General features: G+C 44.0%; 1 protein-coding gene across 2 annotated transcripts in view; it reads right to left on the bottom strand.

The window, feature by feature from the left end:
* si:dkey-151g10.3 (serine/threonine-protein kinase WNK1) overlaps window positions 1-20,653 on the bottom strand; it is a 35,340-nt gene that overhangs the window by 3,466 nt on the left and 11,221 nt on the right. Inside the window, exons 3-24 of one of the 2 annotated variants that reach the window (XM_035656908.1) lie at window positions 15,523-15,695; window positions 14,682-14,902; window positions 14,084-14,241; window positions 13,816-13,904; window positions 13,467-13,686; window positions 12,798-13,209; window positions 12,566-12,681; window positions 12,254-12,454; window positions 8,271-11,699; window positions 7,883-7,926; window positions 7,236-7,371; window positions 7,014-7,130; window positions 6,816-6,917; window positions 6,662-6,710; window positions 6,408-6,560; window positions 4,176-6,328; window positions 3,694-3,940; window positions 1,424-1,509; window positions 984-1,321; window positions 572-807; window positions 390-485; window positions 144-307 (exon numbers count right to left, since the gene is read on the bottom strand). In XM_035656908.1, the coding sequence (XP_035512801.1) occupies window positions 144-307; window positions 390-485; window positions 572-807; window positions 984-1,321; window positions 1,424-1,509; window positions 3,694-3,940; window positions 4,176-6,328; window positions 6,408-6,560; window positions 6,662-6,710; window positions 6,816-6,917; window positions 7,014-7,130; window positions 7,236-7,371; window positions 7,883-7,926; window positions 8,271-11,699; window positions 12,254-12,454; window positions 12,566-12,681; window positions 12,798-13,209; window positions 13,467-13,686; window positions 13,816-13,904; window positions 14,084-14,241; window positions 14,682-14,902; window positions 15,523-15,695 (8,940 nt within the window). The remainder of the gene's footprint in view (window positions 1-143; window positions 308-389; window positions 486-571; window positions 808-983; window positions 1,322-1,423; window positions 1,510-3,693; window positions 3,941-4,175; window positions 6,329-6,407; window positions 6,561-6,661; window positions 6,711-6,815; window positions 6,918-7,013; window positions 7,131-7,235; window positions 7,372-7,882; window positions 7,927-8,270; window positions 11,700-12,253; window positions 12,455-12,565; window positions 12,682-12,797; window positions 13,210-13,466; window positions 13,687-13,815; window positions 13,905-14,083; window positions 14,242-14,681; window positions 14,903-15,522; window positions 15,696-20,653) is intronic. The other variant, XM_035656909.1, reaches the window with a different exon arrangement.

Below are 20,653 nucleotides of genomic sequence, written 5' to 3'. Positions count from 1 at the left end.
TTAGGATAATCAGTCTTTCTTCTTTTGATCAACTTTCTCTTCACAGCATTTATGATAAAACATCAATAATCTGTTTGACCATATATTAAAGTTTTTTTTTATATTGTATTAAAATGGATGCATATTATAATGTGTGGGCCTACCTCAGCCGGCTGGCTCCAGCCTCCCAACTCCTGTACCTGCTGAATCTGTTTGATTTGATTCAGTGAAGGCTTGGGGGGGGAGGGGCCGACCGTTTCCTTTGTCCAATTATCAACGAGTTTGTGCAGCTCATCTGTGAATGTGCTTTTTCTTAGAGGGCTGTGATCTGTGGAAAAAAAAGAGATGCATCATACCACTGATTGCCATTGAATCATGTATTGTTTCGATATGTCGATCAGAAACTGTACCTCTTTTAGCAGGCAGTGTAGTGTGGTGTTCTGGGTTGCAGTACAGGGGCAGTCTACTCTGTTCACCACCTGAGTAACTACTTGACTGCTGAATTCCTGGACAAGAGATACAAGAAACAGTTACACAGAGGGCAAGCAACAGAAAACAGAGAAAGAGAGAAATAACTGATACAAATCCTTACCAGAGTGCGTAACTCCGTTGTTATCCATGTGAGAGTGAGGCCGAGGTCGGAGCTTGATTTTGGCTGGCCTGGGCCTACGGGGAGAGAGGACAGGAGGTGCCGTGGGAAGGGGAGGCGTTCGGGACAGGGAGGCAGGCAGACTCTGCCTTTGGTCTTTGAAGGAACGGAGCTGTCTGTACAGTTCCTGCAGCTCTCTGTTCTGCTGGGCCTGAAGGGATACCACCTCTTTGATGTGCCTATAGAGCAAGAGACAGAAAGAAGAAAGAAAGAAGGTGTTGAGAATTCTGAGGCTCAGTAAATTCTTGAACTGAAAATGAAAATCTAAAAAAAGTGGCAAACAATTCAAATTACATAATTCTAAACTGCAAATCTTTGAGTAAACAACATTTGTTATATAAGCAAACTGACTTACTTCTCCCTGAGCTTGTGTAGTTCTTTTCTCAGGTCTTCGTCCTCCAGCTCACTCTCATCATCATCATCACTGCTCCCTAAGGGTGAGTGGCTGTGCCCATGACCTCGAGGCAGGTGAGCCATTGATGGGGTCCTCTTACTTTCTTCCTTCTCTCCCTCCTTTGCCCGAGATTTCCTTCTATCCCTCTCCAAATCGGGAGACACCGGGGAACTGTCAGTGTGCCTGTCCTCTCTCTTAGTCTCAGCCTGGGTTACAGAGAAGCGTCCCACTTTCCTGTGAGTGCTTCCATGGCCTGATGCCGCATCCTTCGGGGGAGAGGACTGGGGCACTGGAGTCACCTGATGGCAGCAGATATGGGAGACATTAGCTGCTTGTCCAAACTGCAATAAAAGGTTCAGACTAATGAGTGACAAAGATAAAACGAGTACAACTGCTCCTACCTGAAATCGCCCTTTACGTGACTGTGGTGGATTTAGTGGTGGGGCCTCTTTCTCCTCTCTGAGTGTCTGACTGCTGGAACGTCCATCTGATAAAGAAATAGGGATGAAAAACAAAAAGGGCAGACAAGGACCCAGAGACAGGAACACAGAGACATGGGTATAAAGAGCACATAAATGAAGAGGTGGACACACACAAAAGCAACAGACAGAAAAATGTACACGACAGAGACACATATAGACGCACACAGATAGACACGGGGCACGAACACAACACAAAGGCACAGTGTTAAAAATCACCCACCAATGTCACACATCATCAACTTTGTGACTTACATGGCTTGCATGCAGGTCAATGAAATGTGTAAACATATGTTGGGTTCTATGGCAGTCATTTTTGGAATTACAAACAATAAACAAGTGTACATTTTTGTGAATGTAAAAATACATACTTTAGAGAAATATGAAATGTGTGTGTGGGAAGGGGTGTTAAATGCTTGTTTCAATAAAAACATAATTAAAGTAAGTCATTAAATAAACAAAAAACATATTGTGAAATGGCAGTTGAATGTTAACAACAGTGTACCCCCACCCACCCACACATCCACACTCTCATTCTCACTGGCTCACCATATTCCCACTCATATACCAGACAACAAAGCCCAATATCACATTTGCGATCTGGGCTCAGATCCACAGTGATATTGTTCAGTGTGTTTGATATTTGGGATTACTACATTAGCAAAGTGTGTACATGGATAATAACTGCATAATTTTAGACCAACATAGACATTTGCAGCCTGATATAGGTGTTACTTACAGATAACGATCCATTATTAGTCACTTGTGCAGAACATAACATGCATGTTCATGCATGTGCACTTGTAGCAAAATATACTCTGAGCTACTGTTACACATATAACATATATAAACACAAACACATGCAAGATGGCTGGAATAGAGTGTGATAAAGCTTAGCTATATGAAAAGCCTACCCATGTACAACAGAACCTGAGAGTAGCTTGTAAGCCCCGGGTAATGTGCACAATATATACTAGAAATTAGTGCTGGGCGATATACCAGAATAACAGGAATACCAGTTTTATTTCCTGTATGATATTCATTTTTCATATACCGCCATACTGGTGCATAGCCGAAGCAACCGGTAAATATTTGAGAAATATCACTTTGAATACTTAAATATTATATATAGTATATAGTTTTATAGTCTTTATGCAACTACCTTTAATACTTTGTTTTGAAAAGGAAGCAATGTTAAAGTTGTTTGCATATATTTTATATTTAAGTTAAGTTACATGTTATTATTTAGGTTGTTTTTATATTCTACTGCATGTACTCCTGACAGTAGAATAAGCCACTATAAACCTATAAAAAAACAAAAACAAAAAAACCCTGTCATATACCATGAAACCACAAGAATCTTGAAAAATACCGTGATACAAATTTTTGGTCATACCGCCCAGCACTACTAGAAATTATGATTTACATCATAATCTGAATATTTCATACAGATAATGCAAATGAAAAAGTAATCTTTATAAATGCATCTACTACAACTACAGCACAGAGTCTCATGGAGCAATGCTATACTGTATGAGCTGAAACAGAAAGCGTACACATATTCTGAACAACGACTGATTACATAATATCAGCTGAGCAAGTTAGCATCTATCTTATCTGTGTAATGACGTGAGTTGCATGGTGCTGTCTACACTGAGCCAGCAGGTGGGGGTGAGGAGGTGAGATGGTTGCTGCTGGCAGTGCATGTGGCAAAAAAGGGGGGTGTCATATGAAGGCATATGTCCTGGGCACAGGCACAGCTGGGCTTTACTCCAGAGCTCATCTGCACTGGGATGGGCATCAGATTTCTGATGCCAACCTCCTCCTATACTGTGCCAATCTTCCACCCTCCTCTACTTTCCACTGATCTCGCCCCTGGGTGAGTAACCCATGCAAAAAGAAAGATTGCCAAGACAATTAAATTAAGCAAAAAGAAATTCAGAAAAAAAAACAATAATGTATGTAGTGATGTCAACACTGACATTACATGGAGACTATTGTCACAATATACAAAAACAGGATTTATTAGCTGTAAACATAAACATCTTTTAACATTAACAGTTATTAATTCCTTATGGTTAAGAAAGTTACTTTACTATGTTAAAACTAGTACTAGATATTAGATTTAGGCCCATGCCCCAACATCCCATTCTCTCTCTCTCTCGCTTGCTCGCTCCCTAAGAGGACGCTACCTTGCTGGACTCTGGGCTTCTTGAACAAGCTGGCGGAGTGGCGCAGTTTGCACGCCCAGTTTTTGAATTTGCGAGTCCAGGATTTCTTGCTAACAGGATTTCTGATACTAGGACATGTCAGGTTTAGGCCAAAATATCCACCTCCTGCATTGTGCTTCTGCTGTCCATGCCGGAGGGGGATCGGGTGCTGATTGGGGGGCCACGATGCATCTCCAGTGGTACTGGTGTCAGAGTGTGGGGGTACAGCCTAGAACAGTTAAGACAATTAAGAGTGGCTGCATGGAGTGGAGACGTTCAAAACGGAGAGACACTCAAACATTTAAACATAACAAATATCACAGACAGCTGAAAAAGAACCTAAGTGGAGTCACAATTACAGCTATACACTGAAATATAAACAGTAAAATCATGTAAATTTAGTACAGTGAAAGACAATTTGAATAGAGAATGTACTCAAAATCACATCTGTGGTCTTCACTCACAAGAATGGTTGGTTCTCCTGGTACAGGTGGGCGCTGGGGCCCAGCAGAGTCATCCTGATTGGGAGGCAGAAGAGAGGTAGGCGGGGTGGACGAGGCAGAGGTGGAGGGGAGAGATGGGCCAGGCTGTTGCTCCACTGGGCCCAGTTCCGCAACGTTGGGCGCCTCTGAGGAAGCCTCCTCTCCAACCCGATCCCTCTCCGGGTCAGGGGAGGTGGACGAGGACCGGGAGGTGGTGGAGGAGGTTGTGGAGGATGAGGAGTGAGGGGAAGTATCTGAGGAGGAGATAGGTGGGGGGAAAGACATGTGGTGGATTGATTGTGGCTCAGATGACTCGTCTCCTCCTGCTGATGTAGAGGCAGCGGACGTAGGCCCAGAGGCAAGTCCCCCAGCCAGCGCTGCCCCACTGCTATACTCCTGATACAACAAATTCCTCAGCTTTTCATCCAGAGTCTTTATGCGGTTGTCTACGAATTCAATTTTGGGGGGGCCTTCGCTGTCTGACTCGGCCACAGAGGAGGGCTGAGCAGGTGATGGTGTCATTGTGAGGGAGAGGGCGGGTAAGGGGGCATCAGTGGAGCCCAGATGGAGAGGTGGCAGAGAAGAGTCAGAAGAAGGGTGAAAAGGGGCAGAGTAGCTGCATGTGTCCTCTGTGACACTTGTCTCTCCTGTGGACACCTCCGACTCTGACATCTGTATAGAGGACTGCTTCTGCAGGGGGAAATTCTGCTGTTTCTGGGGTGTCTCCATGGCTTTAACCGCCTCTTGTTGCTGCTCAATGTGTTGCAGCTGTATCTGTGACTGTATATTTTGTTGGGACAGCTCAGCAGGAATTTGGGTTTGTTGTGGAATCTGCTGTTGTGGTACAGGACTAACATTTAGCTGTGGCTGCTGTTGAAGGAACTGTTGACTAATCGACAGGGGCAGCATTTGGCTTTGATCTGGCTTTAAAGCCACAGTACCCATAAACAGCTGATGTTGCTGCTGCTGTAGCTGCTGTTGCACCATTTGCTGTTGCTGTAAGTGTATTGTCTGTTGTAGGTTTAACTGTTGCTGCTGCTGGTGATCAATGTGGGCCTGCTGTTGGGGCACCACAGCAGCTTGGGGTGCCATTACCTGCTGGGGTAACTGCTGTAACTGAGGCTGTTGCAGCAACTGCGGGGTATACTGTGGTGTTTGCTGTTGAGGAAGGGGTTGTTGGGTCTGCTGTAGGGACACTGGGGTTGGAAACTGCTGCAGAGGCACAGCCTGTTTTAACAACTCTGTATTACCTGGTCGAGGCAGCACCTGCACCTCAGTCAGCTGTTGTTGAAGTGGTATTTGTTGCTGCATTAGTTGCTGATGTTGCAACTGCTGGAGAGACTGTTGCAGTGCTCGTTCCTGCTGCAGCTGAATTTGTTCTTGATGTTGTGATTGCAGTTGCTGCTGTGGTGTTGCCTGCTGTAACTGTTGTTTAAGCTGCACTGCCGGCAGTTGTTGTTGAACGGCTGGTACCTGCTGCTGTAATGGAGGCTGTACCTGTACCTGTACCTGTAGCTGTGGCTGCGGCTGTGGCTGTGGCTGTGGTTGTTGTGGGGCGGGTTTAACCACCTGGGTGAGTGTCTGCTGCTGCTCCATGCCAAATTGGCTTACTGCTGAAGGGATCACCGCAGCAGCAGGAGGAGAGGAATAAAAAGAAGTTGAAGACTGGTCCGCTGCAGGCACACATGACCTTGGAGCGGTTATCACTGTATCCCCTATACTTTGACCTACAATGGAGCAACCACTGGTTCCAGGAGAAGTAATCATATCTGGCAGAATGGTGGTGGGAGTAGGGGACACAACAGTAGGAGCAGTGGACAAGGCGGGGAGGTTAGCAACAGCAGGTATTGCTATGGATGAAGGAGCACTGGGAATTTGGTCAACAGAAGCTGAGGTGAGGATTTCGAGACCACCTGAAGCAGTGACAGGGACAGATGCTTCAAGTGTGGAGGCTGGTGCAGAGATGCTTTCAGAAGCAGCAGTGTTAGGAGCCAGGGCAGCGGTGGCTGAGGGGGCCATGGAGACAGGGGCTGAAATAGTGGAGACTGGAGGGGAGGTTGCAGAAAGGGTGGGGCAGGGGGGAGAGGTCATTCCAGTCAAGGACTCCAGACTCTGGGATCCTTCACTTTCTACAGCTGCAGAGATGAACACACGGTTAGTTTGATGTTATGCTGCCAAATCAGTCATGTTAATAAGCCACGACGTAGAGCTCACCTTTCTCCATTTTAGGAGACTGAGGTATTCTCATCTCTGAAGTGGGTGGTGGAGTGCCTGCTCCCTGGCTGGATAGAGAGTCTCTATGGCGGATGGTCTGGTTGATAAAGAAGCGCCAGCGTCCCACTGGGGAGGAATGGGGCACTGAGTCCACTAAAAAGGATATTTTACTAATTATAATAAGTTAAGAACATACAGAATGTTCTTATTTTGTAGAGCCACTTTTTGTGGATAAGAATATATTCATAACTCACCCGAAGAGCTAGTGGGAGTGCTCACATGCAGCTGGTCAGTTGATCCAGTCTAATAAATAAATAAAGATTCAATTTCATCAATATTTCATCAAAAACAGAAAAAAAGAGAGGATAGAAGGTGCTGAATGGAAATATGGAAATCCATACCACGTACCAGTGAATGTGTTTGAAGAATTTCATGAGCTTTCTTAACTATGGCTCTAAGTTCCTCAACAAATTTCTCTTTCTCTACATCAAGGACAAAGTCCTCCTCGACCTACAAACAAAATGCAACCAAACAGCAAGTATTAAGACATTAAATGATTACTTTCTAGCAAGCAATGCTGACTATGGTAATACATGAGCAGTCTACCATGTAATCTGCTATGTCCTCGGGTGCATCCCCTTCAATGTCAAATTTAAATGTCACCATCTTGTTGCTATGTGTCTCCAACTGGCATTCCACCATATTGTCCCCACTGCCAGACACCTAGGAAGGACAAGACAAATTAACATTATATACCTGTCACTTTCAAAAACTATTGGTTTACACAAATTTGCCAGTATAGGTGGTTATATAGGATGCCTTTTTCACCTGGAGCATGCTCAGTTGAAACTGATGTGAAACTTTCTCAGGCCTCTGGCAGGAAGCTCTTCTTTGAGCTTTTAATTTGTCAATTTTCCCATTGGCCAAGAGCTGGAGAGTTTCTTCTCCATTAGCTGGAAAAGACCTGTGGGTGGTAAGGTAGTAGGGTTGTTACACATGGTCCCGTAAATGACAAGTCTGTGAGTCACTGAAAATAAGAACATTATCTAAATGTCAAATGTATACATGTAATTTATATAGTTATTGATGACCTTCACATTTGAGTATTTCATAACAAAATGAACCTAAGTCTAAATTATGGACTTCCACTCTCATTATACAGGTATATTGAAAGACATCCCATAGGTATGAGCGATACGGATAAACAATGGGCCTCATGCACAGATTTATTCTAACATGGCACATACAAGTGATTGAAGAGAATTTGTGGCATTCAGCAATTTTCTTGTACTTAGTTTTCTGAGGTATGAATGAAATCAGATCACAAAAAACACTAATACACAACAAATGTTCAGAATCTCCCAGCACAGTACTCATGTAGTTTTTGTCTGGACCGATGGACATACTGCATGACTTCCATGTACTGTTACCAGTAAACAGAGAAAACATCGGCCAGTAAATGATATCAGACATACCCTGACGAAGAATGACGTTCTGTGCTTGACAGGTACGGACCATCCTGTAGAGTAATATGAATACAGACAAAAAGGAGTACGCAGGCACACAGAAAAAAAAAACACAAAAAAACACAAAAAAACATTAGCAACATCAGATGCAAGTAAAGCTATGATGTAATAATGGATACTATTACATTTAATAACACATTTACTGTTACATGAATATACTCAATTCTCAATATGTTTTAAGAATTAAAACTATTAAAACTTGTTAGTTTGAATCAAAAAGGCACAATCAAAGCTTTTTCAAATAATTAGATAGCAGTATTCTCAATCATTCTGCCAGTATGTCAGCAAAGTAAAATGTTTTCTTAATTAATACAGCAAACTTGTATTCTTCCTGTACCTGAGCAATGCCCAGCAGGGAAAGGTCACAGTCTTGCAGCGAGGCTTGGGGCAGTTTGGGGGCATTAGAATCAAGCGATTGAAGAGTAGTGACAGGCGGAGGAGAGGTGGGTATAAAATCGGCCTGCCCTGGTAAGGTTACCTGAGCCGCTGGTGGAGATGTAGGCAGCTCTGGCGCAGGGGCAGCAGCAGAAGGGTGGGATGGTAGGGATGGAAGAGATGGTAGTGATGTTGGGGGACATGAGGTATGAGAGGGGCTGAGGGGCATCTGTTGTGCAGGAAAGACAGCATGGGGCAGGATAGGCTGTTCAGCAACAGGTGTCTCAGTGTGTGTCTGAGTGTGAGAATGAGCTTGTGTCTGAACGTGTGTCTGTGTTTGGGAGTGTGTTTGGGCCTGAATGCTGGTTTGTGTGTGTGTGTGAGCTGGCAGCATCTGCTTGGCTTGGTGCTGCGGAGACGAAGGGGCGCCTGCCACTAGATGACTATACCGGGGCTGGGTCTTGTTCTGGGACTGAGGCCCGGCCACATTACTGGGGACTATCTGTGCAGCGGAATGGGTCACCAGATGTGAAGCAGGTGGACCCTGCGGGGGCAGCTGACTCTCATCGAGGGGTATCGTAGCCTGCTTTGGAGGAAGTGGTTGCTGGATGGTAGTTGGGATGGGCTGTGCCAGTAACTGGGCCTGTGAAGCTAGTGGTTGATACACTTGAGAAAGATTCTGTAGCTGTTGCTGGTATTGGCCAGTAGGAATAGTAGGCTGGGAGATGGGCTGAATGACTGAAGGGTCAGCAGTGCTTCCTAGGGGTTGCTGCTGGGCCTGAACAACTGGATGTAGTGTTGTTTGGCCCGAAACATAGGCATGTCCAGCCTGCTGCACAGGATGAGAAGCGGCAACAAAGTTAGCAGGGTCAACTACAGAACTGAGACTAAGATCTGCTGTAGTTCCAACACTTCCAGCTGGGCCAGGAGACAGAATCATCTGCTGATACTGTAGTAGTGGGTCTTGCTGCTGCTGCTGCTGCTGCTGCTGCTGCATAATATGAGTTATATCCTGTTGTCCAGATACCATGGCTTGGTGGGTAGGCTGGGGAACATACTGAGGTGCCAACAGGCTGGCAGCAGCCTGAACATGCACCTGGATAGGTGGCTGGCCTTGTGTTTGTTGCTGGAGCTGGGCCTGCATGAGCCCTGGCATCTGAGAATTTTGCTGAACAAGAGTCTCATGTTGGATCTGACTGGGAATTGAGGCAATTGCAGCTGGAGGCTGGACAGCAGCTTGGCTTTGTTGGCCCATCATCTGAATGTCCACAGTTGGGCCCTGGCTATGTGGTGGCTGGGACTGACTAATTGTCAGTTGCAGAGGCTGAGTCTGGATTAATGGCTGAGCAGTTACCTGGCTCTGTGTGTGAGTGGCAGGTCCTGCATAACTAGGCTGTAAAGGAATTTGCTGGGTCTGGATGACGTGGGTCTGTCCCTGGATCATTGCTGCTGGAAGAGTCGCTTGGGCCTCAGTCATAGCTTGAGGTGCTTGGACTGTAGACTGGGCTATAAATTGGACTGGGACCTGACCCTGGTTCTGGGAATGGGCCTCACTTTGTCCTTGCTGGGTAAGAACTTGAGCTGGGACAACAGCAGACGTCTGGACAGGGATCTGTGTAGTCTGATTGGCCATGAGGACCTGGGCCTGTGAGGCTTTTTGAGTTTGGTGCTGAATCACCTCAGTGCCGGCAGGAGCTCCAACTGAGATATGTGGTTCCATTACTGAGGTATGATGCTGCGGCTGGGCAATAAATACTTGCTGCTGCTGGATCAATGCTGCGTGCTGTTGTTGCTCTATCACTTGCTGCTGTGTGAGAGTGGTATGAGGTGCAAGCTGGGTAGTGTTTAGCTGTGGGATACACACATGCTGTATATCACTTGTTTGCGGCTGAATCTGCTGCTCACTGTTACTTTGTGGAATAGGCACAGCTTCTTGTTTCTCAGTTTTCTGAAGCTGAAGGATGGCTGCTTGTTGCTGCTGCTCTTGAATCTGTTTCTGTAACAGAGCTTGTTGCTGTAATCTCTCTGCTTGTTGTTGTTGCAACAGGACTTGTTGCTGACGCTGTTGTTCTAACTGTTGCTGCAACAGAGCTTGCTGTTGCTGCTCTATCTGCTGCATGAGTTGTACCTGTTGCTGCTCTTGTTGCTGTTGCTGTAGCTGAGCTTTCTGTTGTAGCTGGTGCTGTTGTAAAATAGCCTGCTGTTGCAGATGCTGTTGTATTAGTGCTTGTTGCTGTTGTTGTTCTATTTGTCGGAGTATGGCTTGCTGCTGCAATTGTTGTTCCGTTTGCTGTTGAGTCTGCTGAGGCTGCTGCTGCAATACAATCTGTTGCTGCTGTTGTCCACTTTGTTGTTGCTTCTCTGGTTCTTTTTGTGTTCCAGCTTGGGGTTGTCCAATTTGTTGATATAACTGGCTCTGCTGCTGTTGCTGTAAAGTCGGCTGTTGTTGTTGCTGCTCTAACTGGTGTTGTAAAAGCGACTGTTGTGGTTGTTGTTGTTGCTGCTCTTGCTGTTGAATGAGAGCTTGCTGCTGTTGTTGATCCAACAATTGCTTGTGTATGAGTGCTTGCTGCTGCTCCAGTTGAAACTGATTTAATTGGGCCTGTTGTTGTTGCTGCTGTTGAAGCAACGCTGTTTGTTGCTGTTGATCAACCTGTTGCTGGACGTACGTCTGACGTTGTTCAAGCAGTAAAGCTTGTTGCTGTTGCTGTTGTAGCAGAGTTTGCTGTTGCTGAAGCTGTTGCTGCAGTTGTTGTGGTTGTATCATGGTCTGCTCACGAGGATCCCCTGTTGGTTGCTGTTTATAAGTCTGAGGTTGTTCCCCTGGCTGTGGTAATGACATAGCTCGCTGCTCCATACCTGTTTGTGTAGGTAATACTTGCTGCTGAGGAATTGTGTGGACAGGAGGAACAGGCTGCTGTACATAGATCTGCTGCTGAGGCTCATGTTGATGTTTCTGGACAGCTGAAGTTTGAAGGTTTTGTAGATGATGCTCCGTTGGTGGCTGAGTGGTACCAACTTGTTGTTCGAGCAGAGTGGCCTGGGCCTCCATTTGCTGTTGCTGCTGCTGCTGAAGGGTGGAGGTCTGGGGATCCATCCCTATCTGTTGTTGTTGGACAATAGTCTGCTGAGGGATCATGACAGGCTGTGTTTGCTGGGGTGCTGTCTGGGGAATGATGTCAGTCAGCTGCATGGGAGTGGCAGGGGGTTGGGTCTGCTGAGCGAGGGGCACAATGGTCCCCGCTAGTCCAGCAGGATCACTGACTGACATGGATGTAGTGAGAACATTAATGGGTGCTTGTGGGGAAACAGGGGGTATGTATGACTGTGAGGGGGCCATTGACCCATGGGGTGTGGCAGTTTGAAATGCATCTGATGGGAATGTTTGTGACTACTCAGTGATAATGACAGAATGATGATTGGTGTTGAAAGAAAAGGAAAAAGAAAGCAGTAGAAAAATTAGGTAAGAATAAGCTTTAGCAAGGAGCATCAATTATCAACACATTTAATTTTAAACAACAGGGTTTCCCACAGTGTTTTGTAGCTGAAGTGGGCTGCCTCACCGGAAATACACACTGATCAGCTAAAATTAGAAAAAGTAAATTGAAGTAAAACATTAACCATCAGGTGAAAAGAACAGAGGTACAATTCACACAGCAGGGTTATACAGTACATTTAATGAGAGGCTATTAGACAATTTCACCACCTCTGCTAACTAATTTCCTGGGGGAAACCCTGTACAGCATACAGTCAGATTGTCAATCTCACAGGATTATGAGGATTATTTGTGGTTGGGTAAAAAGTTATTTGAGGGGAAAAAAAACAAAATGTGACAGAGTAATGGAACCACAACTTTACTTCCATTAACAACAATGCTAAATGTTGTAGCTCCAGTGTAAATATGGCTTCCATTTTAATACAAATTAGTATCATCACCCTTTTCACCTGAAAATATTGTTGAGGGACACTTGCTGATACCTGTGGAACCATGGTACTGGACTGAAGAAAAGTCTGACCCACGGGTCCCCCTCCACTGTGGCCTATGGACATGCTGGACATACTAACACTCTGGCCAATAGGCACATTTGGAACCCCTCCACTCTCTCCAATGGAGACCATTTGAGGATGAGCCAATGCGCCAGTGCTCTGTAGTGCAAGAAAATAATTAATTTGATTTATCATTACAGTTTTAAACAATGATTAATCAACTAGTTTGGTGTATTTTATGAATAAAGTGAAAACAATGCATAGACATACAGATGCCGTAGGGGGGAAAGTAGTCTGGGAGTGAGTGTATGATTCCCCTTGCTGAGAGTATGCTTGGCTTTGTCCACTTGCATAGGATTCACAGCTGGCCGACCCAATGCTCTCGCCTTTTGAGTGAAAGACAATTAAAAAAATGAAGATGAAAAAAAGAATAATATTATTTACCAGGTATTTTACAATGTCAATTATCAGCTCAACTATACCATAAATGTTCATACTCTACCTGGCAGACTAAGGGTTGTCCCACTGAAAATATGTTGCTGCCTGACATGCTGGTCCACTTCAGGCAGCTCCTCAGACTCTTGACCCCCTCCTACTCCTCCTCCTCCTCCTCCTACACCTCCTCCTCCTCCCATTCCTCCTCCTCCCACTCCTCCTCCTCCCACTCCTCCTCCTCCCACTCCTCCTCCTACTCCTGTCTGTCCAGCTGCCCCTGGCCCCAGTGAGGACGGGCAGGATGGATGAGAAAAGGTGTAGGAGGTGAGAGTGGAGTCTCTTCTTTCTTCAAAGCCCTGCTGCTGCTGAAGGAGCTGCTGCTGTCGACGCTCCCGTGACTTTTTGATCAGATTTACCCGATCCCGGATGGATTTTCCCACCACCTTGGCATCACTCTCATGGAAGAATCCTGACTTCACCTGAAAGGGTGGGAAGGAGGGAGGGTGGGCGAGAGAGAGAGGGAGAGAGAGAGAGAGAGACTTATTAACGTCTAAAAGTAGGCTGACGGAATCTAGGTCAGCAGGAGGTGCTTTGAAATGGCTGATAAATGAGCTGAAGGATTTTCCTCACCTGACCCTCTTTCAAAGCATAAAACCTTTTTCCCAGTCTACCCTATCCCACACTGGACACTCATAAACGCTGTTTCTACTAATCAGAATTGTCCTTGTGTCCTCACCATCTCTAGAGCCACTTCCTCAGCACTATCATTCTCCAGGTCATAGCTGAACTCGATGGCCTCATTGTCTTTGTGCTTCCCTTTTAGCTTTTTCGGCTCTTCAACCCAAATCCGGAGAGCCAGGCAGTCCTGGATGCCTGTGTCCTCTTCTGCCAGCTCCACCCGGACCCCTGTGTCCTCCCCGAAGAATGCATGGTTGAGGAGGTCTCTGATGGAGAGTCTGTCAAGGGAACAACAACGAAAGGAGCAAGGATGGTGAAACAGGCATCAGAATGTTTTATAATTGCCGATCAGGAATTCTGCATGAGACCAGTCAGCATGTGATGTTATGAAAGTAAAACCTGCTCACCTCTGGCTCTTGTTCTGACGGATGCAGCCTTCAATGATCTCTTTGATTTCTGGGTCATTCACCTTATCAAAGCTGGCTGGCTTTATACCCTGCATAAAGATAAATAGGAATTATGGAATTAGGTTTTAGGATATTTTATATAATCACTGACAACATTTTCACCATGGAGCCAGATAGATGGGGTTGCATTTAAAATAACTACCAAATCCTAAGGTGTACACATTTCATCACCACAAATGTGCTGAGTAATGTAGTCGAAGAAACTCACGCTTGTGACTTTGCGATAGATCTGGGCAGCATTTTGGCACTCAGAGTAGGGGTATTCTGAAGTGGCCATCTCCAGCATGCACATCCCAAAGGCGTAGACATCCACAGACTCATCATAGTGCTCCTCATACATCTCTGGAGCCATGAACTCCGGGGTTCCTATTAGAACCAGATAAAAGCAGAACTGCTAAAATACTATTTCACCACTTTTAATGTTTATAATTTTTGTTTACTGTCACATAACACTGTTCACAGAGCACTAATGCCCCAAAGTCAATGGAAGAATTGAAATTCAATTCAAACTCTAATAACAATCTTCCTGGTCATTGCTCTTGCTTCCTGGGTTAAACTTTATTGAGCTAAATAGTACTCACAATGCATTGATTAAACAGGCACGCAAAGCCAACATCTCATCAGTGGTCTCTGTTTACCTTAAGTGCTGCCCATATGGATTTTAGAGCAACTCTGTCAATAATGATCTATAGCCCTCTGTAAAAATCTGAACAGTGCTTAATGCAAAGAAAAGAGGACTCAGTTTGCTGATGTAGGTACTACGCGGTACTGTTCTCGAAAGTAGCTGGTCTACTTATGTAGCCTACCTATGACACTCTTCGCAAAGGAGGTCCGCATAAGAGTGGCCAGTCCCAGGTCACCTATCTTGACTGAGCCCGTGGGGCCTGTTATGAAGATGTTGTCACACTTCAGATCCCGGTGGACTATTGGAGGAGTCCTGGTGTGAAGGAAGTGAAGGCCCTTCAGGATTTGCCTACACCAACTCCTCAGGACCTTGGGTTTCATGACCTTAAAGCGCTTCAGGTAACTGCAGAGAGTAAAAAATACTATAATCAACCACGCTGATGCTAGATCATCATCATGTCATGATAATGGTACATGCAACTTCAGTTGAATCATTCTAAATTTGAGATTATACATAATGAAATTAGTTTGATTAGATTCATTTTCGCCAAGATAAGTGTTTTGCGGTAATTATAAACTCTATTAATCAAAATGTTTTCTTCCATGTACATACAGCAACTGAAATGGAAATCTCCCACCAGTATTCCTTGCTTAAGCTTTGAGCCATGTTATTTTTTTGTGAGACTGAGCAGCACTGCCAAATATTTACTGAACAATGGAGCCATGTGTCGATATTTGCTAACGATGAAGGCACGTTTACAGCTATTTTGTTTGTACTGAAGCTAAAATTAACACTGCTGCAGATGACATCAGTCAGAGAAACTACATTACATTTTCTAGACCTTTCATAGACATGTAAATAATGATGCATGCTATATATCAGCGTTGCTGTTCCTACTATTTAACTATTTGCAGTACAGAGCATTTAATTAAAATAACATTTTAAATTTAAAAAGTAAATGATGTAACAATAGTGATTTGTCATTGAGTGAAGAATGAAAGATATAAAAATGTTGTGCTAACGTTTTGAGTGTTCCCGAAGTCATGAGTTCAGTGACCAGTACGATGCACTTCTTGCCACGCAGCACAGACTCCCAGGAATCATAGAAGCGGACGATGTTGGGGTGCTGAAGCCCCTTCAGCATCTCGGCCTCCTCCTTAAAGCGTTGCTGCTCCGCCTTGGTCAGCTTGCGGTCCTGAGGTGAGAGGTACACAGTAAGTTATATGGCATGAATGTGAACAAATTAGCTGTAGAGAGCCTTTCCTGTATACTGGCTGGCAAACACTGCTTCATTCACTTCCATAAGCAATCCAAAAATGCTGTCACACAATTTTCTTTAGAGCCCCAAAACATCATGAGGCTACCTGACACTACACACCCATGACTGCTCACTAACACCTACTGCCACTAGATGGTACTAGCAACACAGAGGTGCTGCAGTGTTGAGACAACACCCAAGCTGTAGCTTTATAAAACACATTTGTACTGCACCTGCCACACATCCCCAGTATGGCGGACAGAATGGACGCGGGAGAAATCCACTGAAACAGGCAGCATCCCACAGGAACATAGACAGCCACTGACTAATACCTCTGTTAAACACTGGTGCATAGGTTATTTATAAAACCTAAGACTCATACATGTAATGCAGTGCAGGTGCTCTGTCCTCAAATTAAGAAAATAATTATTGTATTTTGTCTTCTATTATGTCTTTTATTACTTGTGTATTCTTATGTATTCCTCTGTTTCTTCTATTTTCTAAAACCCTTGGTGCCCTCACTAATGACATATGCTGTATTCAGACAGAAAATACACATTATTTTAAATTCTCTGAATATCAAGTCAATAGGAAATTGTTTTAATAAATGCAAATGGTGTGATGGTGATATAATATTGAAGAATCAAACACAATGCTCACAGTCAAAGCATTTTACACTGGAGTAAATCCTGACTAGCCCCACTAAGACAGTGCATATTTTTAGACTTGTCACAAGCAACTGTTGTTGTGTGCTATATCCATGTGTACAAATAACAAAGCATCTCAGGTCCGTCGTCTTTCGACCTTTGTTGACCTTGCGTCCTGCTGTTCATGGGCATTATTTGATGGTACTGAAAAAATGTAAACGAAAATACACTTCATTGCCATATCTCTGTACTGTATCTAACAACAGGCAACCTTAAACCATTTATGTAAATACAAAACCAACAGAAAACAAAACAGTGTGTTTGACTCAATATCTGTGAGGGAGTCGGATGGCAGACGTTGTGTCACAAACAGTCCTCACTATAAATAGAAGTCATCATAACACTGGCTTTCCACTGATCGATTCCATTGATATTAAGCTTTTTGCTCTACACAAAGCTCCTCAAATGGAGGCGGTGTGCTGCAAATGTTTTGGATGCAAATAAACATATTTTCATGTAACACAGTTTCTCTGTCCCTATTTCTTTATTGCGTGCCTCAGCTTTTCTTTCCCCGTGTCTGTGTTTCATCTTTACATATATCTTTTGCTCTCTGTGTCTATACTGGTTCAGTGTCCTTTTCTGGAAGTACTGGTGAAGGCAATCCCTCCACCCCTCCCCTCTCGACAGGGAAGTAGCATCAACAAAAAGGCTGCTCCTCGTTGCACTATTATGGCTAAGAATAAAATGCCAAGCCTAGGTCCACCCTCATGCTCTCATTCCTTTAACACCAACTACCTCATTTTGTTGTGTGTTTGCATGCCCTGGCAATTGTGTGTGTGTACCTGACCATGATCAGGTGTGTCTAGCCATGCTTACAGTTCCTCTACGCATATGAACATGTGCCTTCTTTCTGATGTGCTCTGTTTTGTCAGGAAGCACTGCCTCTGTTTGGATGCCTCTGTCCTCTGCCTCACTCCTCCATCAGAGCATCACTCTGCCTCGCTGTCTGGCACAGTGTGAGACAGAGTGCTTGCCTGTGTGTCCCTGTCTGCTGCCTCCTCAGCGATTATTGTGTCTCCCCCCCGAGTGTCGCATCAGACAGCCTTAGGGTCGGCAAAGGTCGCCAAGAGTTCAGTCAGTGAGATTGTGTCTAGACAGGCACACACAGAACTACTCTCCATCCACATAGCTACTCACACACGCCCAAACACTCCCATATTCACACAAACAGAGGCACAACAACAACAAAAAGATCTGTAGAAAATGTGTCACTTATTTTAGGTCCTCTTCCCATTACCAAGACTGTTTAACACACCCAGATACAATTACTGCATTTAGGATGTGTCACTCATATCGACCTATATGATAAACAGAAGTGAATACTACTTAATAAACTATTGAAAATGATGGTAATAATCTGGAATTGTATGCTATAGAACAGCAGCTTACAAAAACTGATCTGACAAACAAAGTGGCACAGAAGAACAGTCTCTTAACCATCAGATGGAAACGGGGAAGCAACAGAAACAAACAGACAGAAAGTGAGGGAGACAAAGGGCAGCTCAGGAGACCATGACACAGCCCTAATGTGACTGGTCGGTTCTTTGTTCCTGTTAATAAGCCTGCCTGTTCTCCAGTTCTGCAACCTCATGAAGTAAATACTCTCACTTTTCAACACACAGTAAGAGAGAATAAATATAATAATTTGCAAATATCATACATACATATGCGTATGTGGTTATATGTGTATGTAAATGCCAAAAGGCTGTATCTTGGACTTCTGGGGGCAGTTATCCTAACGAAATACCTTAGACTGTAAACAAGGCAGCTACAAGGCGCTGTTTTTTTACTCTGTATGTATCCTATAAGCTATACGTTTTTATGAATGAAATGAACAAGAACACCAGAAAATATAATGCAATTCAAGAAGATTTTAATGTTACATTTTTGTTAAGATTGTGTCAGAGGTATGTTGTTTCAGCTCTATGGCAGTTTTTGAGACTGTTGTTTGCTGTATTGTTATATCAGACTGCACTATAGGGATTGATTTTACTCTTATTTTAGCAACAAAAGGTGGACAAACAGGATCACCTTACAAAGTCAGGAAACCCTTTTGATACAGCCGTAAATACTGAACATTAGAAATGTATTACAAATGTACTATTTATTGCAGAATAATTGTAATAATAATAATACTTTGTTCCTGTTATTTTGTCCACACCAGCTTGGTCATATAATATTCTTGTCACATGGTGCCTCCATGACAGGGGCCTAAATACTATAACTCGGTAAACAGAGTAGGACCTACAGTTAGATAGAGATTTTTTTGGATCCGACATCTGGTAGAGCAGAAGGTCAAGCTGCAGGTTAAGTAGCCTCATAAAACAGGAAATGTACAGGATATGGCTTACAAGGCACATTTGGTAGAAGGTAAGATGATGGGGTCATGAATGCCAAAACATGTGAGTCCTAAAACATCTATTTTGGCAAACACTGCATGAGTATCAGATATCATACATACATACATAGAAGACGAACTGGCTTTCCTAGTCACACTCTTGTCTGAAGTAGCGGTTTGAAAAACAGGGCTGGTTAAGGGCACTATCGACAAATAGAGAAGAATTTTTCTTGCTGTAGGTTAGTATTTGTACATTTTTATGAGGAGTATGTATGTAGTGTGTATGGCCCTGCAGTATGGAAAAAAATCTGAGGTGGCGGGTGGCTAGGATTAGATTACTGTAAACTACAACAGCTCAGACTGACAAAATAGATTGCTGGAAAAGGGCTGGCCGTCACGCTGGATTAGAACCTGTGGCCAGTAGGCCAAGTTCACTAACCTTCAGAGACCCTTTAGCCAATGCACTGCACTAGCCATTTCTTTTTAGGTGACCACTTGTTAGCATGAGATCTTCATATCTCGATGTTTTAAAGCTACGGTACCTGCGTTTTGCAGTTGCAAGGGCAACTTCAGTGAAGTCTAGCTGGTCAAATGGAAACATTCACTTGCATCGAAGATACACAACATCTCGGTTATGTTAAAGCCAAGAAACCTCTCATTTTATAGTGTAAATACTCAGAGGCTTCCCTTTTGTGGCACTCTTTTTTGTAATATGCTTTAACATATAATAATCATGTCATAATAATTTGATCATAAGTGCTTCACATTTATTGAATTCTAATTAGGCTATACATACTACCAGTGCTATGTGGTAATGTCTCAAACATCCAATAGCAATTGAATCTCTGGTTGCCGGTTAGGTAATGTGGACACAGCCTGAGGGACACTTGCCAACTGTCAGTGGCCTAGTTGAGCATGCGTCAGGTCAGACTGGTTGGATCGATTCCATCCCGGTCTAGTCAGTTCAGCTGTAGCCCATTTGATTTTGCCTCTCCTAATTTTAGTCACCCATCAATAGTCTGTCTTTGCTTTACCTTGACTAACACAACTGGTCTTTGATAATCAGCAACAACCAAGGTAAACTCCTCCCTTTTGCTGTTGCTATTTGATACAATGACCCAGAGAATTGTGTCCAGAATAAACACAATTTAATTTTAAAACATAATCAAAATGAATAAATATTAGTTTTCACATAACATTGTTCATCATCTACATCTACATCAGAGCCTGCATTGACTGCTTTTATTAAAAGATTTTTTTTTTTCCAAACATGAGGCAGATGATATCTCAACCTTGTGAATGGCTCAATAATCATGATGCCAGCTACTGAACTGGGGATCTCAGGTGTATATAGGTGAACAGGCTTGCACGCTGAACTATAATGTAAATGTTACTCTTAATCGTGTCAAAGTCCAAGTTCTCTAATGGCCTTAGTAAGGATAAGCCTTTTTACTCAGAATCATGTCATGGTGTTTGCAGCAGGCAAGGCCCTGAGCTGCCATTTATCTGCAGACATAAATCCAAAAGCCTCTGTAACAATACATGTTAAATCAAACATCAAATATTTAAGGCGGCAATCATTATCATGACAACTCTCAGTACTGCAGACCTGAGCTCTAGTGTTTGTAGTTCCTGTAAGTGTGGCTTGGCTGAGCTGATTTGAGCTGGACCAGTCTGGGATGACTGGGTTGAACCAGTCTGGTTTCTGCTGCCCGAGTTATGCTGTCTGTGCAGGGTTTTTGTTCCAGCCTAACAGGCACCCACTGTAATTAACTCCCCTGGATCACTCTGCATGCTCACTCACACAGACAAAAAGTGATGGAGGGAGAGGTGGAGGGAGGGAGGGAGGG

This window comes from Morone saxatilis, unplaced genomic scaffold (genome assembly GCF_004916995.1).
Source record: "Morone saxatilis isolate NCDOM2014 unplaced genomic scaffold, NCSU_SB_2.0 Contig15, whole genome shotgun sequence".
NCBI lineage: Eukaryota > Metazoa > Chordata > Actinopteri > Moronidae > Morone > Morone saxatilis.
Note: the sequence above shows the minus strand (reverse complement) of the source record. Positions and strands in the feature narration are given on the sequence as shown.